At 42.7% G+C, this 25,265-nt stretch overlaps 1 protein-coding gene across 4 annotated transcripts; it reads right to left on the reverse strand.

Annotated features, from left to right (window-relative positions):
- Positions 1 to 46: 46 nt before the first annotated feature.
- Positions 47 to 24,565, reverse strand: INPP5E (inositol polyphosphate-5-phosphatase E). 4 transcript variants are annotated; one of them, XM_058158920.1, is made up of 11 exons: positions 24,485 to 24,565; positions 20,717 to 21,550; positions 18,763 to 18,886; positions 17,810 to 17,907; positions 17,015 to 17,139; positions 16,637 to 16,756; positions 14,190 to 14,297; positions 6,954 to 7,112; positions 3,477 to 3,592; positions 2,162 to 2,298; positions 47 to 1,515 (listed from the first exon to the last, which is right to left on the reverse strand). In XM_058158920.1, the coding sequence occupies exons 2-11, from the start codon at positions 21,454 to 21,456 to the stop codon at positions 1,383 to 1,385; spliced, it is 1,860 nt and encodes a 619-aa protein (XP_058014903.1). In that variant the 5' UTR covers positions 21,457 to 21,550; positions 24,485 to 24,565; the 3' UTR covers positions 47 to 1,382. The 4 variants fall into 4 exon arrangements, with proteins under 4 accessions (XP_058014903.1, XP_058014901.1, XP_058014904.1 ...); XM_058158918.1 differs by having other exon boundaries at positions 6,954 to 7,115; XM_058158921.1 differs by lacking the exon at positions 6,954 to 7,112.
- Positions 24,566 to 25,265: the final 700 nt, after the last annotated feature.

The raw sequence follows: 25,265 nt of genomic DNA on the forward strand, positions 1-25,265 counted from the left end.
TCCAGTTCATTGTGCATTTAATGTTTGTCTCCCCAGCCTGGTGAAAAACTCTTCTGCAGGGAGACACCCTCCTCTCATACTGTTGCTGGCTGACAAAATCCTCCTTTTTCAATGCAGCCAGAAATTTCTGTTGAGATGAATTCTGGTCTAATTGTAGAGGCAGGAGAGGACTGAAAACAGTCTGAAGCATCAGCTGAATATTATACCCAGTGATCTTCCTGTTCCCGAGGGGTTCTTTGTCGCCTCCAACAGGATGGCTGATGGCTCATCCGGTGGGGGGGGGGGGGGAGAGGGAATGTTGGAAGAATGCTCTGGGTCTCCAACCTTGCCAGAATTCTGGGAATTGAAGTCCACAAGTCTTAAAGTTGCCAAGGTTGGAGACCCCCCACTCTGGAATACAGCCCTCTGCCATAATCCAGTGCTACAAGCAAGTGTTATACGTTCTGAATCTTGTAATTAATGCTTAATTATGTCCCATAAAGGGGAGGGGGAAAACTTGTATTGCATGTTGAAAATACTGGACTTCCACTGATGAGGATTTAAATTAGCTCTAGGTAGGAATACAGGTATATCAGCAGTGCGGAGATTAAAGAAGCAGGCAACACACTAGGGACACATTTTAAAGTTCTGGATCATTCTTTTATTTCAAGAAATTCTGAACCCAAACACAATCCAGGAATGTGATGGAGGGGAAAACATTTCTAACTACTTATCAACCATTGGCATCAACTAAAAATTGGCCTTTGCTATTGAAAATACTGATTTTTGCAGCCACTCAAGGCCCTATGTTGAGTGCAACTGGTTTTCGCTTTTTCTTAGTTAATGGATTTTTTAAAAATGTAGCTGGTGGAAGCTGGCTTGTCTTGATTGAAGGTAAGAAACCCACTCAATAAATAAACTCCCATGCTGGTGCTTTCTGAGTCCTCCCTTGCCCCTCTGGCATTTCAAGGACCTTTCTAGAATTCTTAGGAAAAATGTTGGTTTAGGGGACCAAATTAGACAATGCGTAATTCACTTCCGAGCTGCAGCTGAACAATACAAGGCTTAGAGAATGTGTTCCTTTGTTCCCAAGATGATCCTCACAAGTGCCTTCCAAACCTAAGAAATGTTTATGGCTAGTGTAAATGCCAACACTTTGCAGGATTATTCCAGAACCCTCCTCAACAGGATACAGGGACAACAGTTTGTCGAGCAGGAAGATGCTACATGCTTGGTAAATCTTGATCCAATCTCTTGGCTGCCCAGCCATTTCCAGCCGCAAAAGAGCCCTTTGCTTTTGGGGCCCTGCTGAAGCCCTTTCAGCCTGGTTTCAGAGAAGGAACTGAAGGAGGCCTGGTCCACAAGCCCTTTCACTCGCCTCAGATGTTCTTGGGTGCTTTTGGTCAGGAAACAGAACAGACAGTGCTGGATTTCTGGTTTTTCAGAGCTTGTTTTTTCTGAAGTTGCCTTGTGATCCGTCTCTTTATGCCAATCAAATAAAGCTCTCGATCAAATAGGCCTGCAGCCAGTGGGATGCTAGTGAATGGGACAAAGCACAAACCCGCTGGTGAAAATGTTAACAAACGTACTATATTGTTTTACAATCTCTGCGACCCATTCCAATAGTCTGGCATCCTGATTATTCCTCAATTCATCTTTGCATAGCCTGGAATTTGATTAAAATGACAAATCTCCATAACCTTTAATTGGGTCAGTAACAAAGAACTCACAAGATCAATTGGCTATTCCGTGAGATTTTGAATAGCGAAGAATAGCTACAAATATAGAGCAGTGTATTCTTTTAAGTACAGGTTAGCAGGCCCATCCCAGTTGCATGAAATAGTGGATTTTATATCCATCACAAAGCCCCAGTTTCATTTTTTAAGGATTAAGGGCAGTTCAGCAGGGGAGTCCAGGTATGGGGTGGCCGATGCCTCTCTGCCTTCTCACGGATAGGGCGGTCTAGTTCTGACAAATAGTTTTATCCCAAAGCAGAGCCAAAGCCTCAATCCTTCTTAGTTCCTGATCCTGACCCTGAGGGAGAAAGGCTGCCATCTGGCTTCATTACCCAGCCTCTAAGTCACAGCTCGGACCGATGTGTTGCAACGCAGGAACGTTGGGAGGATGAAGCCTTTTCAAAAGGCAGCCCCTGCTGTCCCCTCTTAATGACAGTCGTACTCACTTGTCCCTCCCGGGTCTCACTTTGACACGGAACAACCCATACACAGGGCGGTGATCGGATGTTCTGATCCCAAAGCAGGCTGAGTACGTCACAGCATGGATTTCATTCTGGTGGCGGCTTCGATAGATGACCCGGTCCTGGAAAAGAGAGAAATGAGCAGAGCACCCCCTGACAAACCTAATTAGAAAGGATCTTTGGCTCCTGGGCAAACAGATCTGCCTTAGATCTCTGGTGCAGAAGCCTTCCGGAAGGTGTGATGGTGGAGATCTCTATAACACAGCCCTGGATGCTGCAGAACCACAAGCTGCCATGGACATGACCTTTGGGGAAAGAGCTTTGAGATCTTTCTTATTCCTTTTAGCTAGCAAAAGCTCTGTGGTTACTTAACACAGACTAACAATTGGAAGGGACTTTGGAGGTTTTTATTGTTTTTAAGCTAAGTGAGCTTAATTTGCCATGTTTCTTCCCTGCCCCTATTATGCAAGGAGGTGGGATCAGGGGACTTTGCAGGAAGCTTCTCTTTCTAGAATGAAGGACTGCATGCAAAAGACAAGGACGATGCTTAAGGAGCACCTGCGAGGTTTGAAGAGGCACAATAAGATAATGCCTCTAGTGGCTTCAGGAATGTGTCCATGTTCTTCTCTTGGCACAATACAGAAGGCAGAACTAGAGTCACTTTATAGGGGAGATGGGTGGCATAAAAATTTAATGAATGAATTAAGCAAACTCACAAGTTTCTCACTTTCGTGCCCAATGCCTTTAACCACTAGACCAAATCAGCACTTGCATAAGGAAAAGGTAACCCAATTAAGTCATCCTTGTATCATTTACCTGAGGTTTTTTTTTTGCCAGGCAGGCTTCTATTGCCTTTAACCCAAAGCCTCTAGGCCAGTGCAGGCAAGCTTTTTGGCCAAAGGCTGCCTGTATATGTAGCAGCTGAGGGGAGGCAGGGGGGCTTCCACTCTTACTCTCTCCCTCCAGTGCACACAGCCTTCGGAGGCAGGAAGTTCTCTTCCCTCAAAGCTGATGGTAGGGGGGCATGGCTGAAGCCTTCTTGTCCATCACACCATTTGGGTACCTGATTCAGGCTTGGGGGGAAGGTATGTTTAACACACATCCATCTCCCTCTTTATCCTACTATACTCTTAGCCAGCTTGCTAAACAGCTGAGTGGTAGGCATGGTGGGCGAAAGAAAGTTTGGCCTGACTGTGGGAATTGGGGACAGAACGGTTGGCTTCTGGGTGCCCTTTTCTGCTGGAGGGGTTTCTCTGGGGAGGGGGGAGGCCTGTTTTCTTGCTGCCCCCCCAACATTTACCGTATACGAAGGTGTCCTCTGCTTGGAGGTTGTGTCATAGGTGTCCTGTCCAACATCAAACTTGTAGGAAGGACGGAAAAAGATGGGGGCTTCTTGGAATCCCTTAAATACAGAACCTGTGCAAAGAGCAGATCAGGCAAGTCAAAGGGCTGGACCCTAAATCCCAGCCTCGAGGACACCTGGAGACGCAGAGCCGCCCTGCCATTACATGCCAGGCTGCGGTGAGCTGGCAAACGGAGGAAGTCAGAACCACAGTCTCGTGCGAAAGGCTTTGATAACAGGGATCAAGGTAAAAGCCTCCCAGGCAGACCAAGAGTGAGCCAAGGTGGTGCTGGGTTGGAATGCCTCTCCCCCCACCTTTTCAGTGGACTCCTCTTCTGACATGTCACCAGTCTCACCTGTCAGGCTGGGGTTAAATCAAAAGTGGGTGTAATCAACCAGATATGGCTCAATAGCCCCCCAACATCTGGAAATGAGCAAGAGGCGAAGGGACCTGGCTAAGCCCCTTTCTCTGTCTTAGAAATAGAGTTCTCAACATATGACAATAGGGACCAGAATCTTTTGTCATTAAATGGTAGTGTCATTATGTGAGGAGTCATATGACTACACCCAATTTTACGACTTTTACTTAGAAATTTAAGCAAATCCCTATGGTAATTAAGTGGGGTGTCTCGCCTGAAACTTGTGACTTTTCCGTCCAGCTTCCACCTTCTTCCCACTCGTAAGTTGAAGACTGCCTCCCTCTATACAAGCTTAATGCTTGCCAGGAATGGCTCTGTCTTTTAGCTTGCAAAAGATCTGTGGGTACTTAATCATAGTGGGGTACAACTGGGTTTCACTACAAGATACAGAGCACAGAATAACAGCTGGACCTTGGAGATCCAACTCTCTGCTCAAGCAGGAGCTCTCATACCATCCCAGACAAATGGCTGTCTAATCCCTTCTTAAAATATCCAGCGATGGAGCATCTAGAACTTCTGGAGGGAAGCTGTCCCACTGATTAATTGTTCTCCTTAATGCTAGATTGGATCTCGCATTGTTGAGCTTCCATGTATTGTCCCAAAGGTGCCTTTTCAAGAAGCAACTGGATTTTCTGGCTTTTCTTTGAAGAAGTTTCACTTCTCATCCAAGAAGCTTCTTCTGCTCTGACTTCCTTTAATAGACTTCTAACTATTACTTCTTGTCTTGCCCTCAGGTTTTTTGGAGAATAGGTTGGTCCATTCTTCCTTGTGACAGCCTCTCAAATATTGAAAGACTGCTATCATGTCACTCCTTCTCTTTGTTAAATGTTAAGACAGTAGACGTTCCCAGTTCCTACATATGTTCATTGTATAGTTTTGCCTCCAGTCCCCTACTCATCTTTGTTGCTCTTCTCTACAATCTCTTCATAAATGATTTAGATGAAGAGATAGAAGAAGAGCTCAACAAATTGGGAATAACTAACTCTCTTTCAGACAGACTCAAGATTCAGAAGATTTTGACAGATTAGAGCACCCTAGTTAACAAGATGTACTTCAAAGAACTAGGCAGAAAAAAATCAAATCCATAGGTGGTACCTGGGCCAACAGTAGTAACTGTGCAAAGCATCTAGATATCTCACTGGACCACCGCTTAAGTATGAGGCAGCTGTGCCCTGCAGCTGCCAAAAAAAGCCAATGCAGTCCTTGGCTGCATCATTAGAGGGGTAGCATCAAAATCACAAGAAGTGATAGTACTGCTTATTATTGAGGCTACACTTGGAATATTGAGTCCCATTTTTTTTAAAAGTTGTTGAGACTTTAGAGTGCAGAGAACAAAGATGTTGAAGGGTCTGTAGGATACATCCCATGAGGAGCAGTTCAGAGAAATAGGTATATCTAGTCTAACGAAGAGAAGAATTAGGGGTGACATGATAGCTATCTTCTGGTACACGAGCAGCTGCCACAGAGAGAAGGGAGTGGACTTATTCTCCAGAGCTCCCAAGAGGAGGATAAGAAGCATGAGTGGAAGCTCATAAAAGAGACAGCCAACCTGGAACTAAGAAGAAACTTCCTGATAGTGAGAACAAAATCAGTGGAATGGCTTACTTCCAGCATTTATGGGTGCTGGAGGTTTTCAAGAAAAGTTTGGGACAATTATTTGTCTAGGATGGTCATAAAGTCTTCTGCTATGGGCAGGGGATTGGACTAGTAGATCTCTGAGGGCCCTTCCAGGCCTATGCTACTATTTGGCTGTAATCAACTAGGATGCACAGTGATTAATGACAATGTACAATATTAAACCTTTCTGATATGCAAAAACAGTATCTACCTTCCTACCTACCTATCCATAAATAAATAGTAATCCCTTAAAGACAGAAAAACTAAGAAACCCTCATCACCTGACCAATGCTCCTTGGGAGAGCTCTTTCCTTAGCATCTTCCCAAAAGAGAGGGAGCAAGCTTGATCCCCAAAAGGTCCTCCTACTGAAAGAAGCTGCTCTGGATCTCATCACCCTTTGTGGAAAAGATATTCTACCCAGGGCATCTTCCAGGACAGCTGAGGTGGCTGGGCTAACTCTGTTTGGAGAAGACAGTTCTGCAGGTCATCAGGATTCGAGAGGTCAAAACCAACCCTCTAAATTGCACTCAGAAACCAAGCAGGAGCTGTGGAGGGCATCAAAAGGGCCACTGCCTTCTTGAGTGGGATGGAGGAAAGGAGGGAGAGGGGCGTCTTTAGAGGGCCCTCACAGGGTCACTGTGGAGGCAAGAGCTGTGGTGCTGAGACTGCAGGAAGGGGTACAATTGGCACCCAGCTGCAGCTTTGGGTTCTGTAAGTATTCTTGGACGGATCAAGACATTTGGTGTGGGGGTGAGGCTGGCTCCTGCAAAAACCCACTGTCAACCCTGAAGCTGGCCTGACCAAAGCCTTTTTTTTTATTTTGTCATAACAGTGTACATAAACATTGTCAAAAGTAAAAAACATATCATGAAGAAAATATATATATATATATAAGTAAAGAATATGCATTAGCTATATTAATTTGATATAATAAAGGGAACAATAGGACAGGAACGGTAGGCACTTTTGTGCTCTTATGCACGCCCCTTATGCACACCCCTTTTGTCCACTTCAGGGTTGCCACACTGGAGCTGAGGGTCAGGGAGGTGGGGATTGAAATAGAGGGAATTTTGTAGCCAAAACAAAATACTTTCTCTTGGGAACCAAGGACATTCTCACACCTGGTCAGAGCGATGCCACCCGGTTGCCAGACTGCATGGTGATTGGACCATGTGACTGATTGTTTTGAGAAAGTGGAAAAACTTTTAATAAGGTGAAAACCAAAGAAGTTTTTAGAGCCGGTTTTCACCAGATATGTGCCAATATGATATTTCCAATAAAAGTAATCTTTGAGGAATTCAATTGCCTCAGAGTCTTGCTTGCAATGGATTTATTACTTGGAACCCTGACATTAAACCGACTCTTGACACACATGGAAAATAGGAAGGAGCTCCTCACCAGTCTGCATTTCCTTCAACAGCTGGTCATGCTGCAGCAGCACCGACACGTCCAGGTCCTGGCCGTGGTTGAGGATCTGTTCTACCACCTCCCGGTTCTCATTCAGGCGGAAGTTGAAGTCTCCGAACCAGAAGACATGGTCGAAGCGGCTCGTGACGTCTGCTGCAGAACACCCAGCAAAGGAGGGAGAAGAGAATGGAGGAGAGGAAACTGATCAAAGAGATAAGCAACCTGGAATTAAGGAGAATCTTCCTAACAGTAAGGACAATGAACCATTGAACTACACTATAGTAATGAAGAAAAGATGAAAATAACTCAAAATTAATATGAAAAACTATACTATCTATACTATACTATACTATCAAGAAGATATTTTGGAAGAAGAGACAATAAAATACTTAGAAAATTCAAGTTACCAAAAATATCGGAACAACATCAGGCATTGTTAGAAGAAAGAATAACAATGATGAATGTTATTCATATAACAATGACTGAAGCAATCAAAAAACAAAAAAAGTGGGAAGCACCAGGACCGGATGGCCTACCAGCCAAACTATACAAAACCTTTCAAGAAATAATGAGTATTGTAATGCTAGAGCTGTATAATGAACTCCTAGATAAAGAAAAAAAGCCACTCATGGAGAGAGGCATATGTAACACTTATACCTAAAGAAAAGCAGATTTACAACTGATAAAAAGCCAGTCTCACTATTAAATGTGGACTATAAGATCTTTGCTTCAATAATGGCAAATAGATTGAAAAGCCTCTGGTGGCTCAACAGACTAAGACAGTCTGTTATTAACACAGCTGCTTGCTATTACTGCAAGTTCAAGTCCCACCAGGCCCAAGGTTGACTCAGCCTTCCATCCTTTATAAGGTAGGTAAAATGAGGACCCAGATTGTTAGGGGCAATAAAAGTTGACTTTGTATATAATATACAAATGGATGAAGACTATTGCTTAACACAGTGTAAGCCGCCCTGAGTCTTCAGAGAAGGGCCGGATATAAATGCAAATAAAAAATAATAATTAAAAAAACACAAAAACTTAAAAGCAAAGCTGTTAAGATAGCAACAGTAACAACTATTTCTTGTGTTATTTATTTGGCTTTAAAGCAATACAAAACTCTTTCCTTTTGGCCTCTGTTAACAATTAAAATCCCCTTGATTTCCTGGAGGACGATCTTCAGTTGATTGCTCAAAGGCTTCAGCAGCCCAGTAATGGCAAATAAAATCTTGACTTGGAATGTCAATGGTTTGAACTCAGCTCAGAAGAGAAGAAAAATATTTCATTATTTGAAACAATTTAAAAATGATGTTATTTGCTTACAAGAAACGCATATTAAATTATCAGATCAAAAGTACCTAATAAACTCAAAGTTAGGTAAACATTTTGTTGCTTCAGCTTTGGAGAAAAAACATGGCATAGTGGTTTATTTGAGAAAAGATATACCAGCCAAGTTTATAGAGGCAGATATTCACGGAAGATATATTGCTATTGAACTTACAATAGAAACAAAAGGACTCTCTTGCTTGGTATATATGCACCCAATCAGCAACAAGAAAAATTTTATAGAATGTTATATGATAAGTTGATTCTATGGGATTATAAATCGTATTATATTGGGAGATTGGAATGGAGTAATAGATACACGAAAGGACAAGAGAATTTCTTCCAAGAAGATACCTGCACATGCAAAGCTGCCTAAATCCTTTTTTGATATGATAGAAGATTTTGAGTTAAGAGATGTATGGAGACTGGAATTTGGAGGAAAGAGACTATACTTTTTCTCTGATAGGCATCAATCCTTCTCACGTATTGATTTTATTTTAATTTCTAATGATTTGCTTTTTAGGGTGAAGAAAACTAAGATATTTCCAAGATGTTTGTCTGATCATAGTCCTGTTTGGATGGAATTGCAATATGGAAAAGAGGGTAGAAGAACTTGGAAATTAAATGAAAATTTGTTTAGATATCAGGATAATGTAAATCAATGTAAAAAGCAGATGAAAGAATTTTTTGATTATAATTTGAATAATGAAACATCGATAGAAATGGTTTGGGACTCCAGTAAAGCTTTTATGAGAGGTATGTTAATATATCTTAATAATAGACAGAGAAATAAGCAACAAAGACAGCGAGGTATTTAGAAGAGGAAATTTATAAGAAACAACAATTATTAATACATAACCACATGATCAAAAACTTAAAGATGCAATAAAGTTACTACAGAATCAATTTAATATGATAATGGCTGATCAGGTGGCAACAAATATACAATATGCCAAACATAATACTTTTTGTAACGCAAATAGACCTGGTAGGTGGTTAGCATATACATTAAGGAAAAGACAAAACAACGTACTATAGAAAAATAGAATATAAAGGTAAAGAGAGATATCAAAAGAATAAAATTAAAAAAGCTTTTTTAGAATATTATACAAATTTATATCTTTAAGATAATATATTGAATAGGGATATTGATAATTATTTGAAGGAATATAAGGTTAAAATTTAACTTTAGAACAAACGGATGAACTGAATCGGCCTATAACCGGAAGAAATTATTTTGGTAATTAAACAATTAAAAATGGGAAAACTCCTGGTACGGATGGGCTTACAGTTAGTTATTATAGGAATTTACAGGATGAGATGTTAGGTCCACTTAAGGAATTATTTAATCAGATACAACTAGGAGAATTCCCCTCATGGAGAACCTCTTTTATTTCATTGATACCAAAAGAGGAACAGGATTGTTCTAAACCTGGGAATTATAGGCCAATCTCACTTTTAAATAATGATTATAAGATTTTGTTAAAATAATAGCTAATAGATTAATGTTGATTCTGCAGCGAAGAATTCATAATGATCAATCTGGATTTATAAAAGGGAGACAGATGAGGAATAATGTTAGGCAGATTGTTAATTTACTGGAGTACTTAGAAAAGAAAAATTTTATTCCAGCAGCATTTATTTTCTCGATACAGAGAAAGCTTTTGATCGATTGCATTGGGATTTTTATTTAAATTAATAGAAAAGATGCAATTTGGAGATGGTTTTTTAAGAATAATTAGGGCAATTTATGGAGAGCAAACAGCACAGATTATAATCAATGGTAGCTTAACAGAACCTTTTAAGATTGCGAAAGGAACAAGACAGGGATGTCCTTTATCACCATTATTGTTTATTTTAACTCTAGAACCATTATTGGATAAAATACGAGAAGTAAAGGAGATAGAGGAATTAGAGTTAGACAGTATGAATATAAGTTAAGAGCTTTTGCAGATGATTTGGTGATTACTTTAACAAACCCTATAAATTCTAGTAAATCTTTGTTGGAAATAATTGATCAATATGGGAATGTCTCAGGGTTTAAGGTAAATCAGAAAAGACAAAAGTGATAATAAAAATATGGCCAGACAACAGAAAGAAAAACTAGAGGAAGTAACAGGATTTGAAATTGTAAAGAAGGTTAAGTACTTAGGGTTTATATTACGTCATCAAATGTGAAATTGTATAAGAATAACTATGAGGTTTTATGGCAAAAGTTCAGAAGGAGTTGATTGTTTGGAAAAATTGCAATTATCTTTGCTGGGGAGAATTGCTGCTATTAAAATGAATGTTTTACCTAGATTTTTATTCCTCTTTCAGATGATACCAATAATTAAGAAAGATAAGAATCTTGAGGAATGGCAGAAGGGAATTAACAAATTTATATGGGAAGGTAAAAAGCTAGGGTTAAAATGAAAATAATTCAAGATTCTCGGAAAGGGAGGTTTAAAATGCCTAATTTTAAATTATATTATGAAGCAGCTGCTCTCTGCAATAAGTGATTGGTTTAATTTAACAGAGGACAGAATTTTGAATATAGAAGGTTATGATTTGCTATATGGATGGCATGCATATTTAATTTATGACAAAAAGTGGATAAGGCCTTTAAAAATCATGTGCTAAGAAATGCCCTTCATGTGTTTGGAAAAAATATTCTTATAAACTAAATTATAAGGTTCCTATATGGGCAAGTCCTAGACATACAGTAGAAAATATAAACATAGAACAGAATCAGGAAATGATTACATATAAAGATCTTTTGTATACTGAAAGAGGTAATTTGCAGTTAAAATCTCTGCAAGTATTAAGAGAGGAAGGGAAAAATTATACTTGGTTTCAATATGAGCAACTACGTGCTAGATGGAAGGAGATCAGAAAATTGGTATAGAGCAGAACGAGGGAAATTTGGTAAAGCAAATTAGAAATCAGTCTCAGGAGCATATAAAGAGATTGCATAATGTGTTACTTGAAATAGATTCTGAAAGGGACTTGGTAAAGGACTGTATGATAAAGTGGGCACAATATTCAGGAGCCAATATTATTGGAAACGTGGGAAAAAATTTGGGTTAGAAATGTTAAATTCACGCAGGCACAGAATCTGAGGGAAAATTTTTATAAAATGTTTTATAGATGGCATCTAGATCCTAAAAATTATCGTATGTATCCAGAAATGCAAGCAAAATGTTGGAGATGTAATTGTGATGACGCTACATATTTTCACATTTGGTGGACTTGTAAGGACATAAAGGCCTTTTGGATAAAAATTTGGTGGATTTTACAAAATGTTCTGAAAAGAAGATAAAGTTCCTGCCGCAATTTTTCTTGTTGGGAATTATTACGGATTGTACAGTAATTGAGACTAAATTGATTTTAAATCTAATAACTGCAGCAAGATTACTAATAGGACAATATTGGAAGAAAAAGAAGTACCAACAATAGAAGAATGGATATTGAAAGTTGCCAATTTGGCTGAGATGGCGAAGATATCAGCCTTTTGAAAGACAATACGCAAGAAAGATACTTAAAGGAATGGAAAAATGGATTGACTATATTCAACGTAGATATCAGACTAAGAGTTATCAGACTGTTTTGAATGATTATGATGTATTATTTTGATTGCTTTTGGGGGAAGTTAGGAATTGATGATTGTAGGGGTACAATTAAGTTGGGATGAAAATTTTTTAGCATATGTTTGTTTTATTTTTAATTATACCTTGTGCTCGTTCCGGGAAGTCGGGGGGGGAGGGGGGTTGCGAAGGGAGGGGGGAGGAGGGGGGGAAAGGGGGGGGGGAAATTTTGTAAAACTTTTTGAATAAAAAAAAAAAAAAGATTTGGAAGAACAGGGGATTGACTTAGATTGGTATATGTATATGCAAATACAAGCAAGATATCAGAAAGATGTTAAACTCTATGGTTTTTATTTAGAAAAGACTGAGCTGGATAGGATTCTCACAGGAACAGAGGACAAATTAATCAAAAAAATTTATAACTTCTTGTTGGGGATTGAGTTAGAAAAGGAACAAGTAAAGGAAACTATGATAGCTTGGGCTAAAAATTTTGGATATTCAATAGACCTAGACAAATGGCAACAGCTATGGGAGAGGAATTATAAATTAACAATGTGCACTGCATATAAAGAAATTCAATATAAAATGTCTTACAGATGGCATATGCCACCTGAGAAACTAGTGAAAATGTTTAAAGACAAATCAGCTAAATGTTGGAAATGTCATCAGTTACCAGGATCTTATTATCATATGTGAAGGACATGTCCAGAAGCCAAAAACTATTGGGAGAAAATAAAGGGTTGGTTAGAAGAAATAACCCAACAACATATTGATTTAAAACCGGAGTTGTTTTTACTGGGGATTCTACCAGAGAAAATTAGTAAAGAAAATATTTATTTGATTATACATGTAATTACAGCAGCAAGAATAGTTTTTGCGCAAAATTGGAAAACAGAGAAAATACCTCTGGAAGGAGAAATTATTAGAAAAGTTTTAGATTGTACAGAAATGAATAGATTAACCTTGATTAAAGAAAGAAAGGATTCAGAATATTTTAAGATATGGGATAAATTTTACCATTGGTTAGAAGAAAGGTACAGATAAGCAATGTAAGAAAATGATAATAGTGTATTTGGGGGGAAATGGTAGTAGTTCAAATTGAAATGAAGAAAGAAGAAACAACAAAATAATGGAGCCAGGAAGAAAACACCGAGACTTCACATGGAAGAAATTGCTGGTGCTTTAAATGTAGGTTTGTCTATAAAATAAAAAACTTTATATATATAAAAAAGGACAATGAACCAGTGAAACCGAAGTTGCCTCCAGAAATCCTGGGCACTCCATCACTGGAGGTTTTTAGGAAGGGACTAGACGGCCCCTTATCTGAAATAGTACAGGTTGTCCCGCTTGAGCAGGGGGCTGGATGAGAAACCTCCAAGGTCCCTTCCAGCTCTAGTCTATTCTAAAGAGGCTGCAACAGTGAAGACGAAGCCTTCCCCAACCACTGGCACCCGAGGCTGACCAAGAGATTTAAGGGTGAAATTCATTCCATTCAAAGCTTCCAAACAAAGCAACTGAAACTAAAACCGCTTCAAGTCTGAACTCTGAATTTCTGTAGAGAGAGTCCTCGACTTATGACCACATTTGAGCCCACTATTTCCACTGCTAAACCAGTTTTTGAGTTGTGCCCAATTTTACAACCATTTTTGCCACGGTTGTTACGTGAATCACTGCAGCTGTTAAGTTAGCAACATGGTTATTGTGTGAGTCTGGCTTCTCCATTGGCTTTGCTTCTCAGAAGGGTACAAAAGAGGACCCGGGACACTGCAACCATCATAAATACATGCCAGTTGCTAAGCAGCTGAATTTTGATCACATGACCATGAGGATGTCGCAACAGTCATAAGTCGAAGACTGTCTAAATTCTGAATTTCTGTGTGACTTTGTCACATTTTTTGAAACATAGTGACCATAATCTGCCACCATTTGCCATCTCGGTGCTAATCTCAGCAACTTTGAAATGCATGGATTTCAATTCCCAGAATTAGGAAATAAAACAATATAAATTATAAAGATACAAGCAACACAGTTTTAGTCATAAGTAGAAAAGGAGATAGGTAATAGGAAAGATAAGTAGAAGAAGACTATTAATACAGTCTTACTAAATAGTTTGACAGTGTTGTGGGAATTAGTTGTTTAGCAGAGCGATGCCATGCAGGGAAAAACTGTCATCACTAAATAAATCATTAAATAAAGCCCACCCATCTCAAAATTGCCCACATTGGGAAACACTGGCTGTTCCCTCTAAAATCTGATTTTATTGCTGGGACCCACATTTTAAAATGATATCGAAGAATATAAATGAAAACCAGCATTTTTCAAGTGCCAAGTTACTCACAGGAACTAGATCGATAAGGGTTGGTATCTGGAATATTTCTGGGCAGCGAAAGAGCCTGGATGGTTTTGTGGTAATCCAGGACCCTCTCAGTGACTTTGCCATCTCCAGCTGAAAGAAAAGAAGGCTGTTTAGGGCATGGGGTTTTTTTTTTGGGGGGGGGGTTCCTCTGGGAGTTGAAGTCCACAAGCCTTAAAGTTACTAAGGTTGGAGACTCCTGTACTATACAGTAGAGTTCAATACAGTTACTGCTCTGGGATGTCCTTGTTTTTATTGTCCTGTACCGACTGCCAGATGGTAATAGTTCAAAAAAAAACGGGTGCCCAGGATGAGATGGATCTTTAAGGATGTTTTGAACATTTTTAAGGCAGCGGGAACTAGAAAGCTGTTTCAAAGAGCCGCGGGGGGCAACCAATGATCCTCTGGGCAATGATGTTGACCCTCTGGAGTGATGTCCTATTTGCCACTGTGCAATTGGCAAACCATACACAGGTGCAGTAAGTTAAATTGCTCTCTATACTGCAGCGGTAGAAGGTCACCATCAATTTTTCATTCAATTGTTGTTTCCCGAGAAGTAGTAGTTTCCCTTGGGTAGTATGCTGGGCCCTTTTGACCAGTGCTGCAATGTGAGTGCCCCAGGTCAGGTCCTCTTTTAGGATAACACCCAGAAACTTAAAACTGGCCACTCGCTCCACTCAGTCTCCATTGATAAACAAGGGCAGGATGTCTGATCTATTCCTTCTATAGTCCACTATAAGCTCCTTGGTCGTATTGGTGTTAAGGACCAAGTTATTGGCTCCACACCATGAAAGCAACCGGTCCACCTCATCTCAATAGGCAGACTCATCCCCGCTCCCCTCTGCAAATGGAGCAAGGAGAGCCGGCTGGATCAAGAAAAGAATCTGAATCAGAGTCCCACTAAAAATGAGGCAAGATTCTTTTGGAATAATCTCCAACGTTCACAATATAAGGCCAGAATTCTGAAGATCAGGGAGAAGAACGAGGGCTACAGAGTCTAATTGAGGGTCAAAGGTTAGCCCAGCTGTCAGGCGAAGAGTCAGAGATTACAAAGGGGATATTTTCCCATTTTCTAGTGGGAAAGATCAAAATTCTTGGCTGGGGAAAGTGGGGAAGGGAAGGAAGGGAGCTGGGATTCTAAAGGTACTGGATGCTGCAGCCCTACAGATCATGGACCTCAGGCTGGAGAGTGAACACAGGCTGGCAGATTTCCTCTGCCCACTCGCCTTCTCCAGAACGGGACTGCTGTACCATCTTAACTCTCAAAGGAAACAACTCACCAATCTGAGATTCGTTACTTTTTTTCCCTTCCATTCACTTGTGTCCAATTCTTAGAGATTATTACCTGGACAAGTCCTTGCAGTTTTTTGGCATGGAAGCCATTTCCTCCTTCCTAGACCTGAGAGAAAGTGACTGGCTCACTGTCAGTCAGCTGGTTTGTGCCCAAGGCAGGACTCGAACTCACCATCTTCCGGTTTCTATCCTGGTGCCTTAACCACAACACCCAACTACCAAAGGTCTCTTGTTCAATTACAAAAACCCAAAGTCTCCTCTATCGACTTTCTGAGTGTGTTTTTTATTCTGTATGCACTATCTTGGAAGAGACAGAGAAACAGTTTATAAGTGTGTCACCCGAGAAGTCATGTTCATTTATTTGAAAAGGGAAATTTGTATAGATTCAACCTTTTGGGTAGAAATCTCCAACTGGAGAATTCCCTGAAAACCTTAACAGGCCAGATTAGATTACAGATTAACAGAGTTGGAAGGGACTTTGCAGGTCATCTAGTCCAACTCCCTGCCCAAGCAGGAGACCATTTCTGACAGATGGATGTCCAATTTCTTCTTGAAAGCTTCCAGTGATGAAGCTCCCACAACTTCTGAAGGCAACTTCTGTTCCATGAGTTGATTGCTCTCACTGTCAAGAAAAGTTCTCCTTGTTTCTAGGTTGAATCTCTCCTTGTTCAGTTTTCATCCATTATTCCTTCTCTGGCCTTCTGGTGCTTTGGAAAATAAGTTAACCCCCTCCTCTCTGTGGCAGCCCCTCAAATATTGGAAGATGCTACCCTGTCTCCCCTGGTCCTTCTCTTCACTAGACTAACCATGCCCAGTTCCTGCAATTGTTTGAGCCTCCAATCCCCTAATAATCTGCTGCTGCTCCATGATTGTGGACTCCACAAAGGCAGAGAGGATACCCAGATTTAAGCCTTGGGACTATAAAGGGGGAGGAATGTCTGGGGCTGTCCATTTCTTTGAAGACCCAGCTTCCTCACTTTCTGCAATAAGTCTTCATCTCTACCTTACTTGCATTCAACTGGGAACAGAGCATAAAGCAGATAGTTCAACTGGAATACCTGTTTACAGAGCTTTGTGGGGGGGGGGGAACCTACTCTGACTCCAAGGCAGGCGCAAGGGGAACTTGGGGAGATACTCACAGGTAAAGTGGGAAGTGATGAAAAGGAAGGATGTGCCGAAGAATGTGAAGCAAATTCCCAGCGCACCCTTGGTTTTGAATTGAGACACGATGCGCGTTGTCACTGTGGCACATTCCACCTCTGTGGGAAGAGAGAAGCGGCCCGGCCTGTCAACGAGTGCTCAGACCAGGCAGGGATAGAACAAAAAGGTGGCTCTTCTCCTTAATACCTGGGGTGGAAAATGCTGTAATTCAATGACGGGCTTCAGTTCCACCTTCTAAGCCAGCAGCTTTCTCCCCACCAAACAGAAACAAGGCTGTCTGCTGATTCAGCCAAATTCCCATGGTAGAAGTGACTGAAAAGGCCACTGGGAATTCATCCCTGGCCATCCATGCCTACCTGAGCAAAACCAGATGAGATCCCTTCGCAGGAAGAAGGACAGGTAAAGGACCCCGTGAGCAGCTGCGTAAGACATGACGTACTGAGGGCCCAGCGTTGCCTGCAGGCGAATCTCCCACTCTCGCCTGCAGAAAGGAAGCAAAGCCAATTGGGTACTGGAGCAGCTCTGAGGTCAGCAGGCCCAATCCAAGCTCAGAAAAGACTTCTGGGGCCAGTCAGGCTGATTCAGAGGACACGGGATCTCCTGGAAGCACTCGTCATTCGCACGTATTCCGTGTCCTTGGGAGGGATCCTCCGTTTGGCTCCCAATTCCTGGCAGGGAACTGCCCACCTTCACTCTTCTCCCGGATTCCAGTCTCTGGTCATGCCCACTGAAGATTGCAGACAAATGAAGAGGAAAGGAGAAGACGGGACTAAAATTGCCAACAGACCCCTAGCAGCCTTCTCCCAAAGGAGGCCTTCGCCTACGAGACAAAGGCTTTGACAGGAAGGGGAGAGTCTCACTGCAAAAGGGGAGACAGGATTTGCAACAGCCTTAACCCATGGAGTGTAATGATCCTACTTGTAGTGTGGTGATTCTCAGCAGGAAAGAGGGAGGGAGGGACAGAGGGAGGGAGGAAGATGGGAATGGGAAGAAAGGAAGGATACAGGAAAGGAGGGAGGATGAAGAAAGGAAGGAAGGATGGGAGGGAGGTAGAGAGATGGGAAGGAAGAAGGGATATAGGAAGGGAGGGAGGGAGGGAGGGAGGGAGGGAAGAAGGGTCCCTCACTACCAAATTGCTTCTTTTTCCATACCTATCTGGACAGCCTTCTTGGATCCCTATCACATACATGTCCTGGGCATAATCAGGCTCAGACGGAAACAGGAGGTCATCCAGCACTTCAGGGAGTTCCTGCAAGAAAAAAATGACCTTTCCAACTGTAGATGAGCCCTACAGGCCAATTGGAGGGCTTTCTGCCAACTGAAGAACAAGAAATGATTCAGGTATCAAATCCATTTTTCTGCCTGCAGGCTGCAAACACTTTCCTGTTCACCTGGGTTGGAATGCAGAAAATGGACAAATGTGCCATTTTCTGATCTGTTCAGAAAATCACATAATCCACAATATTTGGAAGATTACGGCAACTCTTCTCCTCCTGCTATCCCATGCACTACTTGTGAAATGATGCACAAATACTTGTTTCGGGTACACAAGCATTGTAACAAGGACAACTGCAAGTCCCATCTGTAACGTGGCAAAAACAAAAGAATCACACAAGGAGAGACTCCCGTTTTCTTTAGTTTTCTCACCCACAGATCACCTTTAGAAAGCTGGACTGACCCATCTGCATCTTTCCACTCTTTTATTACATTTCCCAGAAAAAAATGTTTGTAAAAGAAAAGCTAAAAGGAATAAAAAAACACTCCTCATCTGGGAATGGAAGAGCTGCAAGATTTATGGATCCTAAAATGCTGGTTAGTTCCGATAGGTTGCGCATAACCTCATTGAACATGCTTCCAAATTGTCTGCATTAAAATATGAACTTGACATGCAAAACCTGAATCATATTATGACACTGTCCCGAAATATCTGCAGAGTTCACGGTGTAAAAGGGCAACGCTTTCTTTCCCAGGGAGAAAAGTTTGTGTGAACCCATACCTGCCAATTCTGTAGGCCAAGCTGAGCTGAGCCTTTATTTTTTCCTGCTGGACTTTCCTATAAAAACTCTGGTGGTTAGAGAAGGACACTGACCCCTCCCTTCCTCACCTTCTGGCCCTGCATGTTCCAGGTGGCTACAAAGATGCCAATGTTGCGATCAGGAAAATACCGGTTCAGCTCTTCTGCTCCCAGGAGGGCACCACTAGCAAGAAGGCTGCCTTCCAAGTAGCTTCTGTAGAAAAGGATATTCTGTTTTGTTGCATTAAGACAATCTAGAGGGTAGGTTTATAGGCTTGACTTACCTGTGGAAAGTGAACCTAAGACTGAAATCAGGACTGAGAAGTCAAAGGCATAAGAAAGGAGGAGGTGAGCCAGGCCTTTCTTAACTCCAAAGTCTTGGCAAAGTCCCCCTCTAAAAAAAGCTCAGTTGGCATTGGGGGAGAGAGACACACAGAGAGGTCTTCTTCAATTCAGTGAGATGCAGCAGTTACAATACTTGGGAGGACAAGCTCAAATCATGAAGCCCACTAAGTGACTGGGGATCAATTCTTATCTCCACATTTAACCTCCCTTGACAGGGCCATTGCAAAATGAGCAGGGAAGGGTACTCCAGTGCTTAAGTCCTCATGAGGAAAAGAAGAGAATATTCTTTATTCTTTATTGGCCAAGGCTCATGGACACACGAGGAATTTGTCTTCAGTGCATAAGCTCTCAGTGTACATGCAAGCAATAAGTAATATAATCATAAGATACCAATAGGAGAAGGAAAGATGAGAAGGAAAATAGTAATACAGTCTCACTACGAGGGTAAATATCCTCAGGCATAAGACAGTGCTGTGGGAATTAGCTGCTTGGCAGAGTGATGGCATGGAGGTGAAAACTGTACTGGGATTTCACAAAAAGCAAAAAAAAGGCAACTGAGTTTGTGGGGAATAGGGCTGCTCTTAAAAACACCCAAGTGTGAAGTTGTGTTGGCTTCGAAGATCATGAACAGCCTTCTGATTTGAGCCAGAAAAGTCTAGAAAAGAATTCTGCTAGAAGAACAACATACTGCTGCACATAGAGCATGTAGAGCTGTCCATTCTCCCTGTTATTAAACATTGCCACCAGGGATGGCTGGGTATCTCTGTTACACATTTTAACGCCCTCCCAACACTGCAAAGTATGCTGGGTGGCTAGCCAGTATTTCTTTCCCCATTCTCCCTACCCAAAGCCTGGAATGAAAGGTGGAGACACAAGAGAAGGTACACTGTGGTGCAATCAGAATTATTCCACAATAAACAGTCTCTAACATATGCACAGCTCACTTCTGCTAGTTTTCTATCTCAACCAGGGATGACTGCATGCACCTGAAGGACAGAACAGCCTTTGAAACATGGTACCCTCCTGTTATCAAGGAGCCTCTCTAGGACTTTGCCTCAGTTTTAGAGAGGGAAGGGCTAGTCCATCCCAGTCAGTGATTCCTAGACACAGAGGCTACACAGAGCTCAGTGGTGTAACAGTCATTTTATAATGGATTTTTCCCGTCTCAAGATTAAAACAGCATCATATTCCTGATGAATATGAAACAGCATTCTCTTTCTCTGGAGCACAGGAGAATCAGCAAAAGAGCAGCAGGGGCTTCCTTGTCACATGCTACCCTATCCTTCTGTTGGCAGCTCTAAGGCTGAACCTGATTTATGCCAGGGATCTAAGCAGCTGGGCTGGGAAGGCAGGGCAGAGCAGCGTGTGATTCAGTAAGCAGCACTATCTGCAGACACATAACTTTCTAAAAGAAAATAAGCAAAACCTTATTATCTAAAAGTTATACACTCAGAACTGACAAGGATTTCCCAATGATATTATTGGAGGGGATATTAGGTTGCGGCTGAAGCATCCTTCTAAGAACCCCCTCTCCCCCCCCCAAACAAACAAACACACACACACACACACACACACACACACTTTTCCCATTTGGTGTTCAGAGTTCCTTAAAGAAAAATTTGTCTTAAAAGAACTGCAAATGTCCATATTGGAGCAGGTGATTAGCGCCCTCGTGGTCTCCCACCTTCTAGATACACACCTGTTTCGCACATCTGTGACACGGATGGGGGCCAGCAGGCTGAAGGTCGATTTGGTGGAGGCTGCCAAGCAGTGTTCACAAGCCATCCCACGGCTTTGAAGCTGTGTGTCGCTCCAGCTGCTGCCTGCTCTTGGAAGCCCCCTCCGGGAGCCAAACTTGTACTCCACACAATCTGGGTCAATCCTATTAGTTGTCCTCAGAGAAGGAAAGGAGCCTTCTAGTTCCAGAGGAGGTGGAGGCTGGGAGGCCAAGACCTTGGACAACTTCCTGGGTGAAGCTGAAAGGCTGGGTCTGCTTTGGCTGAAGTGGGGACCCTCGGAGCCCGGGTTCAAGTCGTGCCGAGGCCGCAGGTGGCGATGGTCACCGCTGGAGGCGACTTCCTGCTTGGTGGGGCTCTCTCCCTGGAAAGACCCATCGGAGGAGCCCCCCTCAGTTGAATCAACCGAATTCCCTTGATTCATTCTGAAAGGCCTCCTCCGCCGCTGCCAGATCAGTTCGTCCAGAGACGACGTCCGCTCCAGCCTCGGTTTACGGGGAGGCTTTGGAGTAAATGACTTGAGCCCAGCTGGGCCTTGGGAGCCTTCTAACTGCAGTCTAAAAGGGTCACTGGAAAAGGGGAGCTTGATTTCTGGTGGGTCCTCGAAATGATGATCCCCACTACTATCTGCCTCTTTCCTTGGGGAGCAGCTGTCCTCCTTTGGCTGCAGGATTTGGGGCCCATCGCTTGAGAGGTGCTCCATTGTCTGCTAGGAGAATCCATTAGATGCGCCAACTAGAAGGAAGTCAAAGAACCACTTTTTCTTACTAGCCAAGTTTCCATCTCAAAGGAAAAACCTGAAGGGGAATATGAGAAAAAAATGGTCAGGGAAGGAACCCTAAAAGTGCTACCCAAGCTGGTGTGACATTTCATTTTGTACTGCCCCTAGAAATGTTAATGATAGAGGTTATCCAAGCCTTCTGCTTTAACTGCAAAATTTTGAGACCACCCAATGGATCCACTCTCAAAAGATGTGCCTAGTATTACTTGGGTCATTCCTATTTTAAAGATCAAAGGTTTTTGAAACAAATTAGAATTGCAGGAAATTATTATTAGGGTAGATTCATCTGGAAGAACACTATTCACCCCACGATTAACTAGATGGTGATGAAAATGCAAGGCGCCTCTTAAATAGTTTATACACAGTCTTTAAAAGAGACTGTAATTTATACCCAGCAAAGTATCAGGTGTCAAGGCAGGGATATCAACCTGGGAAAAATATATTTATGGTTATGGAGGTAATGGAGCACCAGGGAACTCCCAGAAAGGAGTTCCTAGAAGAGCTGACATGATTTCCATCTTCAAAAGAGGGAGGGAAATGGGTCCAGGAAACTACGGAATAGGAATATTTGAGAAAATGCTGAAAAAGATAATAAAAAATGAATCAGCGAACACCAAAGGCAAGCAAAGTTATAACCGGAAGCCAACATGAGTTTGTCAAACCCAGATCATGGCAGACAAATCTTATTGCATTCTTTGACAAAGTGGCTAAATTAGACCACTGAAATGTGGACATAATTTACTTGGATTTCAGTAAGGTATTTGATAAAGGAGACCACAACCTATGATAAGATAGAAATAGGGTTAGACAATATTATCACTAGATGGATTTGTAAGTGGCCGACCAACCACTCTCAATGTGTGGTCCTCAATGAAACTATGTCTACAAGGAGGGAAGTATGCAGTGGGGTACCCCAAGAGTCTTGCTTAGTCCCAGTACTCTTCAATATCTTCATAAATGATTTAGATGAGGGATAGAAGGGGAAAACCTATCAAATTTGCAGAGGACACCAAGAAAGATCTTGACAGACTTGAACGCTGGGTCCTATCTATTCAATAGTGAGAAAAGTAAGGTTTTACACTTAGGCAGGTAAAATAAAATGTACAGGTATGGAATAGGTAGAAGCTGTCTTAACAGCAATCACAGTAACTGTGAGAGTGACCCAGGAGTTCTAGAAGACAACCATTTCAATATGAGCCAACCGTGTGTGGCAGTTATCAAAAAAGCCAATTAACAGAGGGATAGAATCAAGATCAAACTTGAAATGCTGCATCCAGTTTTGGTCGCCAAGCTATAAAAAAGATGTTGAGACTGTAGAATGAATGTAGAGAAGAGCAACAAGGATGATTAGGAGGCTGGAGGCTAAAACATATGAAGAACAGTTGCAGGAATTCGGTATGGCTAATCTAGAGAACAGAAGAACTAGGGGGTGACATGATAGCAGTGTTCCAATATTTGAGGGGCTGCCATAAAGAAGAGGGGGTCAACCTATTTTCCAAACCATCAGAAGGCAAGAGAAGAAACAATGGTTGGAAACTAATTAGAGAGAAGTAATCTAGAATTAAGGAGAATCTTCCTAACAATGAGGACAATTAGCTGGTGGAACAGCTTGCCTCCAGAAGTTGTGGGTGCTCCATCACTGGACGTTTTTAAGAAGAGCCTGAACAGCTGTTTATTTGAAATGGCATGGGAGGGGGGTTGGGCTAGAAGACCTCCAAGGTCCCTTCCAATCCTGTTATTCTGTTAACACATTGTCTGGATTAATCCTTGGATCTCTATGGCAGCTCAACTACAGGAAAAGGATAACTTGTGTCTCCAATCAACCACATATACTTTCCACATTGTTGCAATTTATCCTCAGCAATTTCAGGGGGAAGAAGTCTAACCCAGTCGCAATACAGGTGGTCCTCGATTTACAACAGTTCATTTAGTCACCATTCAAAGTTACAACAGACCCAGATTGTTGGGGGCAAGAGGCTGACTTTGTAAACCGCTTAGAGAGGGCTGTAAAGCACTGTAAAGTGGTACACAAGTCTAAGTCCTATTGCTATTGTGACAACGCAAAGTGACTTACTGCCCTTTTTCACACTTACAACCATTGTAGCATCCCCGTGGTCACATGATCACGATTCAGGCGCTCGCCAACTGACTCCTATTTAGGACGGTTGTCCCAGGGGGGTCACGCAATTCCCTTTTGCGACCTTCTGACAGACAAAGCCAAGGGGGAAACGGGATTCACTTAACAACCATGTTACTAATTTAACTACTGCAGTGGCTCACTTAACAACCATGCTAGTACCTTAACAATTAACGACCATAGCCAGAGAGATCTTAAAACGGGGTCAAGCTCACTTAACAAGTGGCTCGCTTACCAACAGGAACTTTGGGTTCCGTTGTGGCCGTAAGTCGGGGCCTGCCTGTGGTCCTCTCTCTGGGGGTCTTTCCCTCCTTCTTCCAAAGACTGACGGGGGGAGGGGAGGAGATGATAGGAAGTGAAGGAGGAAGCCCTAGACGGATGGGGGAGGGGCAGACCTGGACTAGCCCCCTTCAGCAGCAGAGGGTCACCAATGGGGGCAAGGTGACCCAGAGCCCCCCTCCCCCACACTCAGCTAGCAAAGCCTGGGAAGGGAGGGCAAAGGGGCCCCCAACTCCAGGCCCCTCCTTTCCTCCAAAGGTCCCTCTGGGGGCAGGTCATGATGAAGGGCCCCATCATCCACGGCATGCACGGAAAGGTTCCTAAGGGGAGGCTTGGGATTGTTTTCCTTGATTTGCGGGGTGGGGTGGGCGGCCGAGTCGGGCCGGCCGTAACCCGCGTCAGAATCAGTAAAACAGAATTAAACCGATCAAAGGGAAAGGAAAGCAAAGAAATGCGAGTGAAAAGCGAAATAACGGCACGGATCAAAACCGCAAAGCGAAATAATACAGAGCCGCCAACGGTGGGAAGGCCTACCTCGCAGGGCCGTTGTTGAGCAGTCTCGCGCCGAGCCCTTCCCGTCCCGTAGTCGAGGCCGTGGCTCCTCCCCCTTCCAACGGCCGCCCCCTCCCCGCGCGCTTGCGCACGCTCCCCTCGCCCCGCCTCCTCAGTGCGTTGCCATGGCGCCCTGCGGTGGGCGGTTCTTCCCTGCCGCTTTGGAACCCGGAGGGGTGGGGGAGCCGCGCCGCACCCACAGCGAAAGGTCACGGGATCGGGGTGGGGGCTCCTTTCGTTCTGGTTGGGCATCCGGGCAGTTTTTCCCCCATTGATCTTTACAGGGAGTCTTCGACTTACGACCACAACGGAGCCCAACATTACCCTTAAGTGAGACACGTACTCATTTAGATGAGTTTTGGCCCATTTTACCATCTTTCTTGCCACAGACATTAAGTGAATTGCTGCAGGTCGCTAAATGAATCTGGGTTCCCCCATTGACTTTGCTTGTCAGGTAGCAAAAGGGGATCACGTGACCCCGGGGACAGCATAGCAACGGTCATAAGTATGAACCAGCTGCCAAGCATCTGGATTTTTCTCACATGGGCATGGGGATGCTATAAAAGTCGCAAGTGTGAAAAATGGTCACGTCACTTTTTTTCAGTGCGGTTGTAACTTTAAACAGGCACTAAATGAACTATGTTCCAGTACCAAGGGCATTTCTTCATTATCCTCACCACATGCAGGGCTTTGCTTATGACTGCTTGTTGCTTTTATGCATCATGACTCCAGCTTCTATGTCTTGTATTTGCAAGGAAGCAGG

The sequence above is a fragment of the Ahaetulla prasina genome, chromosome 16 (genome assembly GCF_028640845.1).
Source record: "Ahaetulla prasina isolate Xishuangbanna chromosome 16, ASM2864084v1, whole genome shotgun sequence".
In the NCBI taxonomy this organism is placed as follows: domain Eukaryota; kingdom Metazoa; phylum Chordata; class Lepidosauria; order Squamata; family Colubridae; genus Ahaetulla; species Ahaetulla prasina.